The sequence below is a fragment of the Gymnoscopelus microlampas genome (assembly GCF_963454915.1).
Source record: "Gymnoscopelus microlampas genome assembly, chromosome: 21".
NCBI lineage: Eukaryota > Metazoa > Chordata > Actinopteri > Myctophiformes > Myctophidae > Gymnoscopelus > Gymnoscopelus microlampas.
In genome coordinates this window covers 2,781,838-2,802,352 of record NC_139958.1, presented here as the reverse complement: position 1 = coordinate 2,802,352, position 20,515 = coordinate 2,781,838, and the positions used below count along the sequence as shown (strand labels likewise).

General features: G+C 39.8%; 3 protein-coding genes across 3 annotated transcripts in view; 1 reads left to right on the top strand and 2 right to left on the bottom strand.

Annotated features, from left to right (window-relative positions):
* LOC311037064 (non-selective voltage-gated ion channel VDAC2-like) overlaps positions 1–3,625 on the bottom strand; it is a 30,638-nt gene extending 27,013 nt beyond the window's left edge. Inside the window, exons 1-2 of the mRNA XM_084046129.1 lie at positions 3,310–3,625; positions 544–614 (exon numbers count right to left, since the gene is read on the bottom strand). Of these exons, the coding sequence (XP_083902255.1) occupies positions 544–610 (67 nt within the window). The 5' untranslated portion in view covers positions 611–614; positions 3,310–3,625. The remainder of the gene's footprint in view (positions 1–543; positions 615–3,309) is intronic.
* Positions 1–20,515, top strand: part of LOC311037333 (uncharacterized protein) — a gene marked incomplete at both ends in the record, with an annotated part of 559,758 nt that overhangs the window by 259,325 nt on the left and 279,918 nt on the right. The gene's annotated exons all lie outside the window — the stretch shown is intronic.
* On the bottom strand, positions 5,491–8,555 carry LOC311037208 (tripartite motif-containing protein 16-like; the record flags this gene model as incomplete). Its single annotated transcript, XM_084046328.1, has 3 exons — positions 5,491–6,035; positions 7,907–8,176; positions 8,450–8,555. 3 exons carry the CDS (start codon positions 8,553–8,555, stop codon positions 5,491–5,493), a joined length of 921 nt encoding a protein of 306 aa, XP_083902454.1.

The window sequence follows — 20,515 nt, the reverse complement described above, 5'->3', positions numbered from 1 at the left end:
TTACACAGACAGGGGTCTCGTAGAATCGAGAAGAAAAGAAAATAAACATTCGGTTCCATAGTTGCAGCCAGTTGAAAATAGCCTGTTTTGCCAAAAATACATAGTAAAAAAAAAAAAGGACACAGGAGCAGAGATACAGGCTTTTAAAGTCATAAGTAATAAGTAACCAAGAAGTGGATAGGAGTCTAAATCTTAAAGGAGGAGTTCACCCCAAAAAATGACTTATTTTCTATCAATTGCACAGCCCATGAAGCCTTGAATTCATGGATTTGTTTTTGTTTTTGTCGCATTCCTAAGCTGATAATTTGATTCCCGTCTCCTACCGGCTAATGTATCCGGTAGGAGACACAAAGTAGATTGTTTGTGTCTCCTACCGGAAATACACACGGTCATCAAATTGTTGGCTTAGGAATGCCACAAAAACTAAAATAAATCCATGAATTCAAGGCTTCATGGGGGCGTGAAATTGATATAAAATAAGTCATTTTTTGGGTGAACTCCTCCGTTTAAGTCTGATCTACGAAGGTTGGCTTAAATACCCACCATAGCCTTTGTTGAAGATGTCCTTGGCAGACTTGCCCAGGTCAGCGTATGAAGGAGGGACGGCCATTATGCTAAAGAGAAGAACATAAAACAAAAAAAAGACAAAAAGTCCTGAGAAAGTTTCATCACACAAAAAGTCATAACAGCCGCATCGTTCTCTTCATCTCTCCTGAAGTGACACGCAAAACCAATAGCTAATCAATAATCATGTCAAAAGCAAATTGCCTTTAAGTCGACATTTCAACCACGTGGCCCGTCCTAGCCTAGAAGACATTGTTTTAGACCGGGGAAGAATCCGTGTCGTTTTTAGATTTCTTTGGCCATTAGAAAAATAGCAGATCTACAAGCTCGTAGCGCGGCACCGAGTGCCGCGCTACGAGCTTGTAGATCTGCTATTTTGGAAAAATGGAGAAAATATTATTTGCAAATCTTTGAATACATATATTACATTTTTACGCAAATCTTTGCTTCTGGGGGTCCCTGGAACAAAATATTGTCAGATGAGGATCCGCGGCCAAATATACAATACATAATCATTTTGGGGGTCCTTGACAGGAAAATGTTTGAGAACCGCTGATGGCTATTCAAAAACAGCAGATCTACAAGCTCGTAGATCTGCTATTTTTGAAAAGAAACGTGAACATTTGTGCAAATCTTTCAATATATATTCTTTTAAAGCGAACATTTTTAACTCCAATCTTTGCTTCTGGGGGTCCCTGGAACAAAACATTTTGAGATGGGGGCCAAAAACACAATTTCGGAGGTCGTTGACAATTATGAAAAGGTTTGAGATCCAATGATTATAGAAACATACGCTTTTTAGAACTGTTGGGATTTAGAAGACACTTGTAGAATCGGCCTCAGGTCTTAAAGGGTTAAACAAGATAAATTGGAAGTGGTGACACAAAGACATGAGCAGACACACAATTGGAACTGGAACACTATGAAAGAAATTAAGCTGATAAATGGGTGCTCTCTCCTGATTGGCTGACATTGTGTGACAGACAGTTTTTAAGTTGCTTGATTCAGTATTTAGAGATATTTGATATTTATTTGATCAGACACGCCCCCTTCCTATACAAACCCATTGTAACTTCAAACTCTATTTTAACCATGATGTTAGATTCATCAGAAACACCGTCCTTGGTTTCTGATGACTGATATTGTCCTACTCCTTCTAATAACTGAGGGGGCTGTGTTTTTTCAATTACTTTACATTTATTTTATTTTTGTATTTTATCATTTATTTCCCTGGTTTGAATGGAGGCAATGAAAATTATAAAATACAAAAAAAAAGTAATTGAAAAAACACGGCCGCCTCATGTATTAGAAGGACAATATCAGGACAATCTACTCATAGCATGAGCTTGCAGATCTGCTATTTTTTGGGGGAAATCATGGGTCTTTGAAAAAAAAGAATACATATATTTTTTTTTTTCTCCAAACATTTGTAACTGAAATCTTTGCTTCTGGGCGATTCTACAAATGTCTTCTAAATCCTAAAACTGTTTTTTTCTTTTGAAAAAAATGTATGTTGTTACAATATCAGTGGTTCACAAAAATGATATGTATTTGGCCGTGGACCCCCTTCTCTAAATATTTTTTTAGGACCCCCCCCCCCCAGAAGTTTTAACAGAGTTAAAAATGTTCGCTTTAAATATATAGCCTATATTCTAAGATTTGCACACATTTTCAAGAATAGCAGATCTACAAGCTCATAGCGCGGCACTGGGTTCACATGATCATTTTGGGGGTGGGGGGGTGGGGGGACCTGAAAAGGTTGAGAGAAACCACTGTAATAGATCACCAGCCTTGGAAAAATCAAAGTGGATATCATAGCAGCATGTCTATGAAATGATTGACTATGCCATCATGTCAATCATTGATTTATACTTATTCGAAAATAGCAGATCTACAAGCTCATGGCGCGGCACTCGGTGCCGCGCCATGAGCTTGTAGATCTGCTATTTTTGAAAAATCGAACATTTTGTGCATATATATATATATATATATATATATATATATATATATATATATATATGGGGACAAAGGACAGACAGGAGGCTTTAATGATCTCTGCCTTTTGTCTCCTTGCAGTGGAGTCTCTCAAGGCGAAAATAGCAGATCTACAAGCTCACTGCCAGGCATTTTCGCCCAGAAAGGCTACATAATGTATGCCATAGACAGCGTGGAGCTCTATTAGATAAATTGCACATTAAGCCACGCATCCAACTGTCTGTCTGTGAACCTACAATTCCCAACAAACAACATTAATGTCCATATAAAGCAGCTCTAACAACAACATCACACCAGGAGGATTAAAGCACAGCATTAAAGCTTATTAATTATCACACATCATTACATAACTTATCATTCTCTATGCTAGTATATTAGCGTGAACATCCTCCTTTAGCTGAACCAGGCTTTCTGCAGAAGCCTGGTTCCTATTGCCCATCAACCGGTGAGATCCGGTCTAGAGCCCGCCTACTGTATCCGGTCATTTGCACTCACACAACACACGAGATACAAGGAGACGTTTCCGTATCCGGTTATAGTAGAGACTCCAGACCGGAACAGCAACTTGGTCCCCCAGCCCAGTCTAAAGAGTGGGGGGGGGGCTAACAGTGTTATAGCTAACAAGTCTGCAGCTTATTGGACTGATTGAAGGCAAAGAGCATGTTTTAGTCAATATTAGCGGTCTAGTAGCGAGCTTATATAACACGTAATAATGATGATAATACAGAAATATGCTTTATAGCTTCATACCAAATGCAAAGGTTGTTGTTTGAGGTGGAGCCGGTGTCACACAGCCTTGGAGAGAGAGAGAGAGATACAGATAGAGAGACACTGACACAGAGCGAGGAGAGAGAGAGAGAGAGAGAGGTGATGCTGCTACTGTTAGCTGGTGGTAGGGCACAATGAAGGAGACACACAGAGCATGCGCAGTGGTGGGGTAGTGGCAGCCAGCTGGTTGGAGTAAAGTAACTAAGTACATTTACTCAAGTATACTCCTAAAATGTTGAGTTTTTTTTTTTTTTTTTTTACTTTACTGGAGTATTTCCAAGTTTCAGTACTTTTTACTTCTACTCCACTACATCTCAGAGGCATATATTGTACTTTTTTTTTACTCCAATACAATTCTTTTTTGTAGATTTGTATTATCATTAAAAAACATACATTAACCTTGCCCTGAAACATGAGTCATACCATGACAGTCATGGAACCACTTGTTCCTGGTTTGCGATTCTTTTACATTTACAACTCTCTCATGTACATAAACGTTCACATTTCATCATGTCGGGGTGGGTTAGGACCATTTTTGAAAAAAAAAACGTTGAGCAAATCATTTGAGCAAATCTTTGAATATATATTTGCTTCTGGGGGGTCCCTGGAACGACATATTTTGAGCTAGGGGTCCGTGGCAAAATACATATCATTTTGGGGGTCCTTGACGTGAAAAAAAGTTTGAGAACCACTGATATTCAGATCTGCAAGCTCATAGCGCGGCACTCGGTGCCGCGCTATGAGCTTGTAGATCTGCTATTTTTGAATAGACAAAGTATTAAATAACGGCACAGATGCCATTATGAAGTTATTATTAAGGCAAGAAGGGATTGATTGATCGTTTAAAAACTTTATTAGAGAAAAAGTAAACAGCACAGAAGTACAGTAACACATAAAGAATCATCATTTGATCAGTGATTCACATCAGCTGATCAGTAGGTTATAGAGATAAAACATTTGACCAGGTAAATATAACATAATATAAGTATAGAGCAAACATTAAAACACACTGGGTCTCATTCACCAAGATTATCGTCTCTGACAACCAATACATTACAATTAAAAACTTAAACTGATAGAAACTAAATCAGAACAAAGCATTTTCACTAAATTAAAATTAAACTAAATTAAAACTAAACTAACCCTGCTTTAAAAACTCATGAAAACTAAAGTGAAAACATGAAGTGAAAACCTGATAAAAAACACAAAGGAATGAACAACATGGTGTTACAGATTAAACATCAGATCTCATAGATGACTTCATAGACTATCGTTTGACAGACTCAGTCATCAGTGTTGTGTAAATCAGTGTTTGTTTTGTTTACACATAATCTTTTCTATTCATCTGTTAGATTCACGTTAATGTGTATTTTCACACATTTAAACCCCTCAATACTTAGTAAACTTCACCTGTGGGCTCTGTACTTGGTCTGCTCTTTTTCTCACTCTACACCAAACCTCTTTAATGACAATAACTGGTCCTCCCCAGAGAGAGAGAGAGAGAGAGAGAGAGAGACAGACAGACAGACAGACAGACAGACAGACAGACAGACAGACAGACAGACAGACAGACAGACAGACAGACAGAGAGAGAGAGAGAGAGAGAGACACAGAGAGAGAGAGAGACAGAGAGAGAGACACACACAGAGAGAGAGAGAGAGAGAGAGAGAGAGAGAGAGAGAGAGAGAGAGAGAGACACACACAGAGAGAGAGAGAGAGAGAGAGAGACACAGAGAGAGAGAGAGAGAGAGAGAGAGAGAGAGAGAGAGAGAGAGAGACAGGGTGAGAGAGAGACAGGGAGAGAGAGAGAGAGAGAGAGAGAGAGAGAGAGAGAGAGAGAGAGAGAGAGAGAGAGAGAGAGAGAGACACACACACACACACACACACACACACACACACACACACACACACACAGAGAGAGAGAGAGAGAGAGAGAGAGAGAGAGAGAGAGAGAGAGTGTCCCGTGGGGAGAACATCCGCCGTCAAAAAACAGCTGATCTGCAAGCTGACGACAACGCGACCAACACAACGTCTCGTGAGCTTGTAGATCTGCTATTTTCGGCAAAGAGTTTTGGTGTAGAGGGAAAAAAACAGTAGCGGAGCCCCGAGGAAACCCCCGGTCAGCTATAGAGGGTTTAAGAGGTTATAAATTACGTGTCATGTTTACCAGATCTCACACACCTCTGCAGTAGCTTTATTATAAGCACATATCCCTGCATAGAGAGGTCTGGTGAAGGAGGCTCTTACTGTATGAATGAGCGACATTCTTCCATCTAAATGGAAGAAAGACAGAACGCCTTCTGTCTGGCTTACAAACACACCCACCCTGCCCCCCCCTGTGGAGGGAACAGGTCCTGACAGATCAGTCTCAATGCGGTTGTGAGCGAACACATAGCGTTCATTACCAACAGAACCGCACCCTAACACCCAGGACATGTCAGAGCCTCCAAAGCCTGATAGCCTCTCCACCTTCCTGTTGATGTCTTTATAACTGACTGCTATAAAAACACACTCTCCACTCCATTCAACTTCAAAGTAAGAAGGATCAGACAGACTCTCTCTACTCAACACATTAGGCCAGTAGGTAAATCTCTGTGGATGATCAGCATAGGGTTGGTCTTCATCTGTATGAGTCGCCTTCCTGTAGTCTTCTGACAGGATGAGGCTCTCATTCACTGTGTTTGGGTCCCATGACAGAGCAGAGGAATCTGTGAGGAAAAAAAAACACATGATGAAATATAATTAACCCATTCAAGACCGGGAACGCCTCTGTGTCATATTTTAAGATGTCTTTGGGCTATTCAAAAATAGCAGATATACAAGCTCGCAGCGCGGCACCGAGTGCCGCGCTGCGAGCTTGTAGATCTGCTATTTATTTGTTTTTAATCATGAAAATGCTGATCTGTCACCAACACGACGCGTCGTGAGCTTGCAGATCTGCTATTTTGGTGTAGAGAGGGAGAAGGAGCAGCTATAGTATAGAGGGTTTCAGTGGTGGAAAAAGTACTCAAATTCTTTACTTAAGTAAAAGTATCAATACTGCAATATAGAAATACTCTGTTACAAGTAAAAGTCCAGAATTCAAAATTTACTTGAGTAAAAGTACAAAAGTATTGGCATCAAAATGTACTTAAGGTACCAAAAGTAAAAGTAAAATAGCGGATCTACAATATTTATAATTCTTTTACTCAAATCTTTGCTTCTGGGGGGGTCCCTGGAACAACACATTTTCAGATGGGGGTCCGCGGCTAAATACATATCATTTTGGGGGTCCTTGACATGAAAAAGTGTGAGAACCACTGACATTATAGCAACATACGTTTTTTCAACCCCAAAAAAACCTGTTAGGATTTAGAAGACATTTGTAGAATGCCACAGAAGCAAAGATTTGAGTTAAACATGTTTAAATAAAAATATATTCAAAGATTTGCACACATTTTCACAATCTTTCTAAAATAGCAGATCTACAAGCTCATGGCTCGGCACTCGGTGCCGCGCTATGAGCTTGTAGATCTGCTATTTTTAATAGCCATAGAAATCTACAATATGACTCAGATGCGTGTCATATTGTGTTCATGACACATTAAAACAATAAATCATTTAAAACATTTTCATACAACTCGTCACGTGTGTTTTCAGTGGTTTTACGATAGAGGGCGCTGTTCAGCAGTCTGTGATGATCACCAGGATAAACCAGGAAGAGGACACCCAGAGATCACGTGATACATTTGTTCCGCCCCTGCCATATATTATGGCCCCATGCAGGCAGTGTTGCCAGATCGTGCGAGAGAAGTAAGCAACCAGATCTATGAAAACAAGCCCATACCAAGCGACTAAGTCACACGAGCACTCTAACCCAATCAGTGGTGGAAAAAGTACTCAAATGTTTTACTTAGGTAAAAGTATCAATACTGCAATGTAGAAGTACTCTGTTACAAGTAAAAGTCAGGAATTCAAAATTTACTTGAGTAAAAGTACAAAAGTATTGGTATCAAAATGTACTTAAAGTACCAAAAGTAAAAGTACTAAAATGTTTGAAAATTTACTAGAACTTTGGCTAGCATCCCTATTCTGGGGGAACATTTGCTGAAAATAGCCGATCTACAAGCTCACGACGCTCCGTGTTTAAAAGTGCAGAGTGGGAGGGACAGTCACTGTAAAAGGGTTTTCAACCCTTTTCATGTCAAGGACCCCCAAATTGACACTTATTAGCCTGCGGACCACCATTTGAAAAGATATACCAGGGACCCCCATAAGAGTAGATTTTTACGGCTCTAGCAGTGATTCTCAACCATTTTCATTTCAAGGACCCCTCAGTTTGACATGCATTAGGGCTAAAAGTATCAATACCACAAAGTAGAAATACTCTTGTTACAAGTCAAAGTTAAATATTCAACATTTTCCTTGAGTAAAAGTACGAAAGTATTGGCATCAACATACTACTAAAAGTAAAAGTACTCTTCCCAACCAACACACGCGCGTGCACGCACGCACACACACACACACACACACACACACACACACACACACACACACACACACACACACACACACACACACAAAACCACCATGTACTCACGCAGTAAATAGGCCTCCCTGTTCAAGCTTCCAGGTAGGCCTACTGCTGGGCGTGGAGACACTGTAGACTCTACTGTACGCACTGGAGGCACTGGGCGTGGAGACACTGGAGGCACTGTAGATACTGGAGACACTGGGCGTGGAGACACTGGAGACACTGTAGATACTGGAGGCACTGTAGACTCTACTGTACGCACTGGAGACTCTGTAGATACTGTAGATACTGGAGGCACTGGAGACACTGGGCGTGGACGCACAGCAGAAGCATCGCCTGGAGACATAGACACAAGAAAACCTTAACGTAACTGAAGAATGACCTTAACTGAGGTTACATTTTAATCTACAATATATCATGATATAATTGTGCCTATTGTAGTTGTGCTTCATCTCATTTTAAATATTCAATAATGTATGATTATTATGATGATTGGCTCATTTGGGTTCCCCTTTAGGAACATGGTGCCTTACACACAGAGGATTAAAAAACATCTATTCATCAGATAACTAATGTCTGACACATGGATTAAAAAACATTTCATCTTACTCTGTTGGTTTGCTGCTGCAATCTTTAGTTTCTCTAATTCAGCCTTCACAAGAATCTCGATCTGCTGAGCTGCAATGACAGATATTTGTACATTTTGATGAACCATCAACAGAACAAGTAAACTAGGCTATAGACTTTTATTTAGGCTTTTAATAATCAGTTACTCACCAAGAAGTGGGTTTTCAGCGATGGCACCTTTTTCTGTCAGAACATACAGATAGAACATATATAAGTTCAGATGAACCACAGACAATCAAAGAATCATATCTTCTCTCTATATTTATCTTGTATTCATTCTAATAGTGTTGTATTGAAGGAAATATAAATATTTACTTCTACTCATAAACTCTCTACACATTATAAAGTCAAGTATTATAATACTACAATAATTACAAGGCACTGGCGGACATTTTGACAACACATCCTATGCATCCCATGTTAGTTCTCATGGTTGTAAAACATTCATTTCATAATGCTTTATAATCATTGTTATAATAAATATATATTCCACATGTGTGGAACATGGTGCTATTGTGAAAGAAAATATGATCTGTCTGATCCCAGTTTAAGACATCACTTGTTGATTTTATTTTTTCTGTAATATTTTTCAGGGTTTTGTAACAATTAAAATCTATCATCTGGCACTGATGATGATGATGATGATGATGATGATGATGATCACATGACCAAAACGATTGCTGCACTTGACACTTGGAGACTTTTTTTCACCCTTTTTGGGCGATGCAACCGCCCCTATATGAGAGGTTTGGACATCGACCCAATTGCACCCCCCCACCCCTGCGCTGTGATTGGCCACCATTGTACCCCCCTAACCCTGCACCGTGATTGGCCACAATGACTCTATTCAGGACTGTGATTAGCTAGAAACACATGACACATGTGCATAGCCCTATAAATAGGACTATGCACTTAAAAAAAAACACTTTTATGTTTTTTTTTAAGTGAATCACTTCCATCACTGTGATGACCACTGTGACCACACCGCCCACTTCACACTGGGTGTAATTTTTTCTTTATGTTTTAGACATTACCACAACTGAAATCAACCCTGAACTAAGGACACACACTAAACGTGACTAAAATGTATTATAGACATGGGATGGGAGTGTTACCACATTAACTTATAAACATTATCTAAACTCTCTTCATACCTGTTGGTGTGTTTTCAAACCTCTTCGCCAGATCTTTCCTGTTGACCTCCTTCAGCAGGTCCACCATCAGCTGAGCTTCGTAACCGGGATAATTATTGACGATCTGGTCGACGACGTCCGTGATCCCAGCATTCTCCAGAGCACTCTTTGTCAGCGGCTCGAGACCTGCAACATTGAAAGGGTGTCGCAGATACCACTTGAACTTAATGAACTCCTGGACATCCAGCTCCTCCAGAGCCTTCAGGATACGTGTCTCCATGGTGGATTCCTACAAACACATGATGTCAACATGTCAGCTTCATTCTCTTAATGCTTTGGATGTGAAGAGATTGAACATCAATGAATACACATGAATGTACATTTATGTATACCATAGTTCTACAGTACAAATTAATTAATTTGTATACATCACATATAGACACATGCTGTATAGAGTCGACCAGTGAAAGCAAAGTAATGTATCCGATACATGATATCGGTTTAAAGTGCTCATCTGGCCTATAGTCGCTTCTTTCGGGGCCGTTTTCAAAGCCCCACATGTTTATGAACAGCAGCCCTTTTCTCCTCTTTAATATTATTGGCTAGGCCAGGGGTTCTCAACCAGTGGTCCTTGAGGGGGTTCCAGGGGGTCCCCAGCTAAATGATAGATATTTAGGAACCAAATGGACCCTTATCATAAGGGTCTTATGTGCCTGTAACTCAGAGAGTGTACAAATGGAACCAAATGGACCCTAACAGGTCCATTTGGTTCCATTTGTACACTCTCAGAGTTACATTAACATTGATTTTATAATATGAATTAGGGTCCCAGAGAAAGGCCATTAAATGGGGGTCCGTAGCCCTAATGCATGTCAAACTGAGGGGTCCTTGAAATGAAAATGGTTGAGAATCACTGCTAGAGCCGTAAAAATCTACTTATAGGGGTCCCTGGCTTATCTTTTTCAAATGGGGGTCCGTGGGCTAATAAGTGTCAATTTGGGGGTCCTTGACATGAAAAGGGTTGAAAACCACTGGGCTAGGACTCGAGGCTATTCATGAAGAACAATTCTATCCTTTCACAACTAGCGTTGCACGCATTGTGTTTTTCACAGTGACTGTCCCTCACACTCTGCACTTATCATTGGACTTAACATTCATTTTAAAATGCCTTTGATGTGAGGCTGATCAGAGGTGGAAAAAGTACTCAAATTCTTTACTTATGAGTAGGCTAAAAGTATCAATACTGCAGTGTAGAAATACTCTGTTACAAGTAAAAGTCCAGAATTTTAAAACTTACTTGAGTAAAAGTACAAAAGTATTGGTATCAAAATCTGTCTGTCTGTCTGTCTGTCTGCCTGCCTGCCTGCTTTGCTGCTCGCTGCAAACTGACGGCAGCTGCACTTCAGTTGCTCCTGGGTCCTAGTGCCCTAGGCTCGTACTAGAAAGGCTATAGAGCATCGCAGTTCCGCCACTTCCTGGTGCCGGAAGTAAATACTCGATGCATTTTTCCCATTGACTTTTCCAAAAATATTTATATCAATCAATTTAAGCCTAGAATCAAGCTATCCAGGATAGCGGTGAATCATGACCATAAAACCTTTTTTTCACAGAATCAAACGTTTTATGGTCATGATTCACCGCTATCCTGGATAGCTTGATTCTAGGCTTAAATTAATTTATATAAATATTTTTGTAAAAGTCAATGGGAAAAATGCATTGAGTATTTACTTCCGGCACCAGGAAGTGGGCGTGAACTGCGATGCTCTATAGAGCGTGCAAAACATCCTGAAGGGGGCGTCAACAAGTGTCATTTGGTAGCGGCGGACATCTTTGGGGGGTATTAACAGGTTGACTTAACATTGCTCCCCCCAATTATGTCTGCAGCTACTATGCCACGCCCCCCGTGGTAACGAGACGTTGGCACGCACTATTAGGCTGCGCTGATATTAAAATGTAGCCTATAAATGTACAGCCCAGCCCGGCCCAAAGCCCGACAAATATGTGACAAATTCGGCCGGGCCCAGTTCGACCCTTACAGGCCTGTAACTCTGAGAGTGATAATACAAGCCCATGGTTCCCAATAGAAGTGAATGTAGATGAGACATGTTTTCTACTATTCTCCATGGCTGGGAAGCAGTCATAGAGAATAGTAGAACACATCATTTACTCTCTCTCTACTTCCTCCTCCCTTCAGCTCTTCATTTCTCATTCCCTGATTTTATATTTCCAATGCATCATATTGTTTGTCTCATCTTTTTTTTGGTTTAAGAACTCACACAAAAACAAGAACAGAAAAAGTCATAAGAAAGATGCATTTTTCTATTTCAAATATAACTTACTGTAGACCATTATTGTATTGTCTGTTTTCATCAGTTTCAAATATAAACATAAAACTTACCTCTCACACGTCCTGCAGATCCACACTGCTGGTCTGTAGAAAGCCACACACTGCAGTATAAGGCCGATACGGCAACTTATACTGTATGTGCTGAGCTGTTGGTGGAAAGAAGATAGTTCTGGTCCAACTGGATTCTTTTGCACCCACCACCCATAGATACCCCCCCCCTCCCTCTACCTGTCTGAAGCCTCGATCTGTGTGAGGGGTCAGCCCCCCCCCCCCACCCACCCACCCACCCACCCCACAAAACAATTCACAATTCACACACACACACACACACACACACACACACACACACACACACACACACACACACACACACACACACACACACACACACACACACACACACACACACACACACACACACACACACACACACACACACACACACACACGTGAACATTTACTTAAGTACAATTTTGAGGTATTTGTACTTTACTTGAGCATTTCCAATTTCCAATACTTTTACTTCTCCACTACATCTCAAAGGCAAATATTGTACTTTTACTCCACTACAATTTGACTACTTCAGTTACCTTGTAGATTTTGATTATTAATACAAAACATACATTAACCTCTTCAGCCCTACATATATTTTTCGGCCATTTGAAAATAGCAGATCTACAAGCTCACAATGCGTCGCGACGCGCCGCATTATGATCTTGCAGATCTGCTATTTTCAAAAGATTTTTTATGCATTTTATACATTTGAAAACTTGTGAAATGGGACATTCTGCGTAATGAGTACTTTGTACTTTTGGTACTTTAAGTACATTTTGATGCTTTTACTCAAGTACATTTTGAATTCCAGACTTTTACTTGTAACAGAGTACAGAGTGCCGCTCTAGTTTGGTCGATTCTACAAAATGTCGTCTAAAACAGTTTGTTTTACAAAAACTTCTGTTGCTGTAATATCAGCTTATGTTGTTCCAGGGACCCCCCCCCCCCCCAAGAAGCAAAGATTTGAGTTACAAATGTTCCTAATATAAACATATAAATATTCAAAGGTGTCCTGAAAAAAAAAAAAAAAAAAAGCATATCAACAAGAAAAATAGCTAAAATATAAAATAATGTTTTTTAGACAGATGTGTTCCCGGTTTGAATGGGTTAAAAAAGTATTGTGGCCTTGTTCAGATTAGACTCCCTGTACCACCCCCCCCCCCCCCCCCCCCCCTCTCACCTCCGCACCCCCGCCTGAACACACCCGTGACACTTCAGCACCCCCCCCTCCCTGGTACCAGATCAATAAGGAGAGTGTTTGTAGCTCTCAGACTGTGGAATGCTCTTCCACAGGTCCTGCAGAGCTGCAGAGCCTGTGGGCTTTCTTTAAGAACCACTTAAAAACATTTCTGTTTTAGACAAACATTTGCAGAATGTCCTCGATTTGTTCTTCTTTGTAATCATGTCTGCTGATGTAAAGCACTTTGTGAGTTGTCTTTGTGAGAAGTGCTTTATAAATAACATGTACTTACTTACTCACTTAGCTGTGCACAGGTGCATAAGGATGTTCTTTAATGTTACATGTGTGCACAGGTGCATAAGGATGTTCTTTAATGTTACATGTGTGTACAGGTGCATAAGGATGTTCTTTAATGTTACATGTGTGTACAGGTGCATAAGGATGTTCTTTAATGTTACATGTGTGTACAGGTGCATGAGTAAAGCTTATTTTTGTTCGGCTTCCTTCTGACATTGCAGCAGCATAATAATACATTACAATACAGTGTGAGTGAGAGAGTATGCATGACTGTATGCGTGTGCGTGTGCGTGTGCGTGTGCGTGTGCGTGTGCGTGTGTGTGTGCGTGTGTGTGTGTGTTTTGGAGGAGGGGAGAGGTTACCAGCACAAAATCACCCTCCTCCGGGCAAGATTCGCTCTTGCTCATGGGTCAATTGTTTCTTCTTCGTCCTCAAACAAGCCTTCAAAATCAAAGTCCCATGAAGGCTTGTCATGCACATCAGAAAGAGCAATGACAGGCAACACAGTGGCTGGTTTGTTACAAGCAAACAAACAAACACAGAGGCACTCATAGATTGTATACATTGGATGTCCACACACAACAGTATCGAAATTAAAAGAACTGGCATTGCAGCTTTAAAAATGATGGAAAGGCCTGGTAAGGCCATGAAGTCTATCCAAGAAAATAAATCCCATTTAGTGTCTACACTGTCTTTAGTGTCATGTTTTGCAAAATATGTTGATCTACGGAACAATGTGTGACACCTTAGATGACATACCGGGGATATAAACACAACATTCTTGGCCAACCAGTTTAGAACATTTGGGTCCCAGGGCCCTCCCTTCAGCTGTGAAACAAGGTGATAAGAGAACGAGCACACAGCTCATACCTGTTTGCATGCATCTAGAATTATTCAATGAAATTCTTATTGGGTTGATTAATTGATTAATTAAAGGTTAGTGAGTGAGTTAATTAGTTTTCATTCACTTTGATTGGCATACACAAAACGCACACACAAACTGTAATTGGAAACGTAACAAAACAACTTTCCTGTGCTTTTTGCACAAGGTCAATTGACATTATTCTCGGGCTGTACAAATCGTACAAGTTCTACTTCTGTAACCAGTCGACCTGTTTCAGAGAAATGGAAGGTTAACGACAGCAAAAAGCAAACGTAATCCACCCTATCAGTGGTACCATGGCAATAGAAATTAAACTTAGGTCAGTGATTAGCAAAGTATTGTGACATATTTTGCACCATGGTCGATGATGTGAAGTATGGACTCCTCTGAAGTAGTGTTTTTACAGAGACAATGTCAGCAATGTCTGAAATGACTTGAGTCTCTCTACTTATGGCAGTGGTTCTCAAACTTTTTCATGTCAAGGACCCCCAAAATGATATGTATCTGGCCGCGGACCCCATCTCAAAATATTGTGTTCCAGGGACCCCCCAGAAGCAAAGATTTGAGTTACAAATGTTCGCTTAAAAAAATATATATATATATACATTCAAAGGTTTGCACACATTTTCACGATTTTTCAAAAATAGCAGATCTACAAGCTCATAGCGCGGCACTCGGTGCCGCGCTATGAGCTTGTATATCTGCTATTTTTGAATAGCCAAAGTATAAAAGGTCATAATTATTCTGATGCTATATTAACACATTTTGCTGGGGACCCCCTGGAACCCCCTCAAGTACCCCTGGGGGTCCCCGGACCCCACTTTGAGAACCAACGACTTATGGATCTGAAATCACTCAACTAAAAATGCTATTGCTATTGTCTATTCATTTTAAAAAACAACAAAATATGTGGAATGTTGAGTATCAGGAACACGCAAAAATATTCACTTCCTAAATTACTATAATGTACAGCATTGGTTCTCAAAGTGGGGTCCGGGGACCCCCAGGGGTACTTGAGGCGGTTCCAGGGGGTCCCCAGCTAAATGATGGATAGGAACCAAATGGACCCTTATGGTTCTGTAACTCTGAGAGTGTACAAATGGAACGGTTCCATTTGTACACTCTCAGAGTTACAGAACCATAAGGGTCCATTTGGTTCCATTTGTACACTCTCAGAGTTAAATTAACATTGATTTTATAAAATAAATTCGGGTCCCAGAGGTATAAATGCCATTAAATGGGGGTCCGTAGCCTAATGCATGTCAAACTGGGGGTCCTTGACATTAAAATGGTTGAGAATCACTGCTAGAGCCGTAAAAAATCTTCTCTTATTGGGGTCCCTTGCATATCTTTTGAAATGGGGGTCCGCGGGCTAATAAGTGTCAATTTAGGGGTCCTTGACATGAAAAAGTTTGAGAACCACTGATGTACAGCACTTGTGAAAATATAGCTAAAATGATGTTTGCAACAAAAGTACACTACTACCAAGAAACATGCAAATTGTTCAATGATCATGAGCGGGTTAAGATTTAAGGGGAAAGTATAACTTTATAATAGGTATTCACACGTACCAGAAAATACTTATATTTCAATTTGTGGATAAAGACAAGTGGGTGTTGTTATCTATGTTTTGGCCATGTCTCCCTCCTTGTACATGTAGTGAAGAAGTCAAATACTTTGGCATTATATTGGATGAGAACTTGAACAATCAATGTGTTTGTGATACACATGTCAAATGAAATGAAATAACAGCCATAAAGTAAGTGATACAACGATGACTCAAGTCTGAAATGACTTTGTAAACTTAACTGAGACTAAAAATGAAATGATGTTGATCACTGCTACAAGATGATTCAAAAAAACTGATACAAACTAAAATGGCCAATGCAAAATGGTGTGCTATAGAATATATATTAAAAGAACTATGGTGAATATGGAGCTTTCACATGTATTACAATTCACTTTCAACATTATAAGTGTCACTTAATTCCTTCGGAAATAATAGTTTTAATCTTGACACACAGGGAATACCCTGTATTTCATTCTATCATTCAACTGTTTGCATTCCCTTCCAGTCACCATATAATATGAACCTTAAAGAAAACTCTCTAAAACTGTACTCGTGAACCTCACTGCAACACAACTCAACTCAAATGCAACAGAAATATATATATACTAGAACTAAATGTAATTAAAATATCTCTTAATTAACGTCTCTTATCTAGAAAAGCATGGTTGTCAGCTTTGAAAGCATCTCAGCAGGGTGTAACCTGCTGAGATGCTTTATATATATGCTTTTTATATATATATATATATATATATATATATATATATATATATATATATATATATATATATATATATATCGAAATAGTTTAAATTAATGGTGTTATTCATTGACATATCTCTGCAATTTATTATCCTTTATTCTTATATTGAAGTACCAGCACTTTTTTTTTTTTTTTTTAAAGGTCTTGATTAAAGTACACAACGTGTTTCCGTTCAGTTAACTAACTTGACATTAGGCCTGCATAATTTGATGAATTTTAAAATATATATATAGTTTGATTGGGGCATTCTATTTAACACTACACATTACAACAGTTTATGATGTCAATTTGGTTGTTTTCTCTGATTAAGCTATTATATAATTATTTTAGTCTGTCACTATACATCAGATGTAATATTATATTATAATGGTGAAATATTATTATGTGATCTTTTGTAACTTTAATCTATGCGAGTCAAAATCAGGTTTACTCTATAATATATTAGTGCAGAAAGAATTTTGTTTTAAATTACGATGGGTTCCTGAGCTATTAAGTATCATTTTTGTCTCCTCTCTAGTGTATGTTATTTGTAAAAATTAATTGTTTTGTGTCCTGCCCAGAGCGATAGAAAATGTGTTCGTTTACACGTCGAGGCCCCAGTACTCACATATTTTACTTAAGTAGAAGTATCAATACTGCAATGTAGAAGTACTCTGTCACAAGTCAAAGTCCGGATTTAGTGCAAAGGTATGGGTGAGAGAGAGATGAAGCAGGGACCCCGGAGCCAAAAATAGCAGATCTACAAGCTCACAACGCCTCGCAGCGTAAGGCGTTGTGAGCTTGTAGATCTGCTATTTTTGGCCAAATTTCTCCTCAGAAAAGGGATGCTAGGCCTAGGGTTCAAGTGGTTAATGTAAAATAAATAATCATATCACTTTATTTACTGACAGAGACAGACAGACAGACAGACAGACAGACAGACAGACAGACAGACAGACAGACAGACAGACAGACAGACAGACAGACAAACAGACAGACTGGTGTTTTTTTGTGTAGGCCTATATCACTATGCTGTGTGTGTGTGCGTGCGTGCGTGCGTGCGTGCGTGCGTGCGTGCGTGCGTGCGTGCCAAATCAAATGTATGGCAAGGTCACGTGACAGCATAAACTTTACTGTATAGTTTATATAACCAGTAAATACAGTTAATTATTATTTTTAATGTAATTGTTGGTGCAAATGTCTAATGTGACGCCTGGAGGCAGATGCACAGCCAGTCAATAAGACTGACTGGCTGTGCAATTACTTCATGAATGCTGCCAAATTCTGCCTTAAGTTAAACACAGGGAAATAAAGTACCTTGCGCACCCTACAGCAAGTTGACATGGACATGGAAATGTTCATTTCAAAACGTCTTTTCACAGAAAAACACCATGTTTTGCAATAAAACTATTAATATGGTTGCATTAATCAAAACTCTTGCACTTTGATAACTGAGGCAGTTATAATACACATGATAACATGTGGTATGACAGATCTACATTGTAGTAGGACATACACGTGTGTATTTGGAGGATATAGTCTCCATGAATTACTCATCAAGGATTACATTTACCTGCATTTAAATATTATGCTTCAAATAATTCATTACATACAGCCAGTGTGTGTAAAAGTAGGTCACACATTATGGCAGCACAAACATATTGTGCAATAGGGCATATAGAGTATGTGGTCAGTCAACTTACCAGGTATGTTAATAACTGTGAGCAGAATGTTGTCAATGACTTAATGACCTGAACAGAGAGACACATCATCAATCAAACAGCATTCCTACATAAACAACTATATATGTCACAAATACCACAAGAAACAATGTGTGAAAAAAACACAAGACAACAAGCCGAAAATCCTGACCCCCCCCCCCACACACACACACACACACACACACACACACACACACACACACACACCCCATCAGTCAGGGTGGGGCATTACACGCACGCACGCACACACGCACGCACGCACGCACACGCGCGCACGCACGCACGCACGCACGCACGCACGCACGCACGCACACACACACACACACACACACACACACACACACACACACACACACACACACACACACACACACACACACACACACACACACACAGGAGGAAACCATGCAAAGGCACCAACCTGCTCATCAGGAGCGATTAGGGGTTCAGAGTCTTGCTCAAGGACACTTCCGCACTAACTCTGGGGGAGCCCACAGGGATCGAACTGGGAACCTCTCGGTTCCCATCCGGCCGCTCTATCCCTGAGCCCCAACATCAAAATAAAACATATCAAAATGCATTCCTATTGTGGGCAGTGGTGTAAAGTAACTGAGTACATTTACTCAAGTACTGTATTTAAGTACAAAAACTTTAGTTACTAGTTACTTTGCAGATATACATTATTACATTATAAAACATACATTAACTACGTTAGCCCGAGTGGCGACACGTTGTGAGCTTGTAGATCTGCTATTTTCAAACATTTTAGTACTTTTACTTTCAAAATATACTTAAAGTACCAAAAGTGTAGAGAGAGAGAGAGAGAGAGAGAGAGAGAGAGCGAGCGAGCGAGCGAGCGAGCGAGAGAGAGAGTCATCTATAGTCATTCTGCCCATGGCAGTGCAATTGGTTTGACTGGTTTGAGAACTGGTAGATCTACAGCTCTAATCTGGCAACAGATACAGATAGATTGTAAGTAAAGCATCCTGTGGTTTTATCAGATCTCAAACATTATTAAATGAAAGCTGCTCTATCTTGCTCTACCCAGATGCTTTACTTTGTTCATTAAATGTAACATAATAACATTGACTCATTAACGTTAAGCACAACCCAAAGACGTTTGTGGTTGATGTGGATCTACATTAATATTTGAACCTCTTTGTTTGTCTCCTATAAAAAATAACACATTAAAATGTTTAACACAAATAAATAAACACTTTAAATATGAACTCATCCAGCCAAATAAAATATAATATATACTCATTATACTCACACTACAGTGTGCTACTCTGTGTGTGTGTGTGAGTGTGTGTGTGTGTGTGTGTGTGTGTGTGTGTGTGTGTGTGTGTGTGTGTGTGTGTGTGTGTGTGTGTGTGTGTGTGTGTGTGTGTGTGTGTGCGTGCGTGCGTGCGTGCGTGCGTGCGTGCGTGCGTGCGTGCGTGCGTGCGTGCGTGCGTGCGTGCGTGTGTGTGCGTGTGTGTGTGTTCATGTATTTGTTATTCAGGTCACATGACCAGGAACAGGTAACCGAAATGTATAAGGACACACAATGTTATATGACGTGATGACATGATTGAGACCGGGAGCGGTCATTAATAAAGCAACTAAAATACAAGAAGCTTTGTGTCTGATTCAATTCAGGTTAAACTAACTACCTCAGTAATATGTTTATGGTGTTTTGGTCCTCAGTTAACAGTAATAGTACCTAACTAATTAGTAACTAATAGTAAGTAACTAATAAGTAACTACCACAGTTAATAGTAATAGTACGTTAATAATACGTTGTGTGTTCTGGTCGCTACACAGGACACCACAGCGTTCCACTGGTAACATTTCACCTCCTAGATTCACCAACAAACACCCTAATGACTACTTTGCATAACAGGTTTACTGGTGAGCGTGCACGTGTGTGCATGTGACGTCATTAAAATACTGTTCCCCTTGAAAAAAACATCACCATTACACCACTGCACAACACTGTGTGTGTGTGTGTGTGTGTGTGTGTGTGTGTGTGTGTGTGTGTGTGTGTGTGTGTGTGTGTGTGTGTGTGTGTGAGAGAGAAAGACTAAACAGTAACACTGTACTACTATAAATAATAGGATCATAGTGTGTTATAGTTTTAAT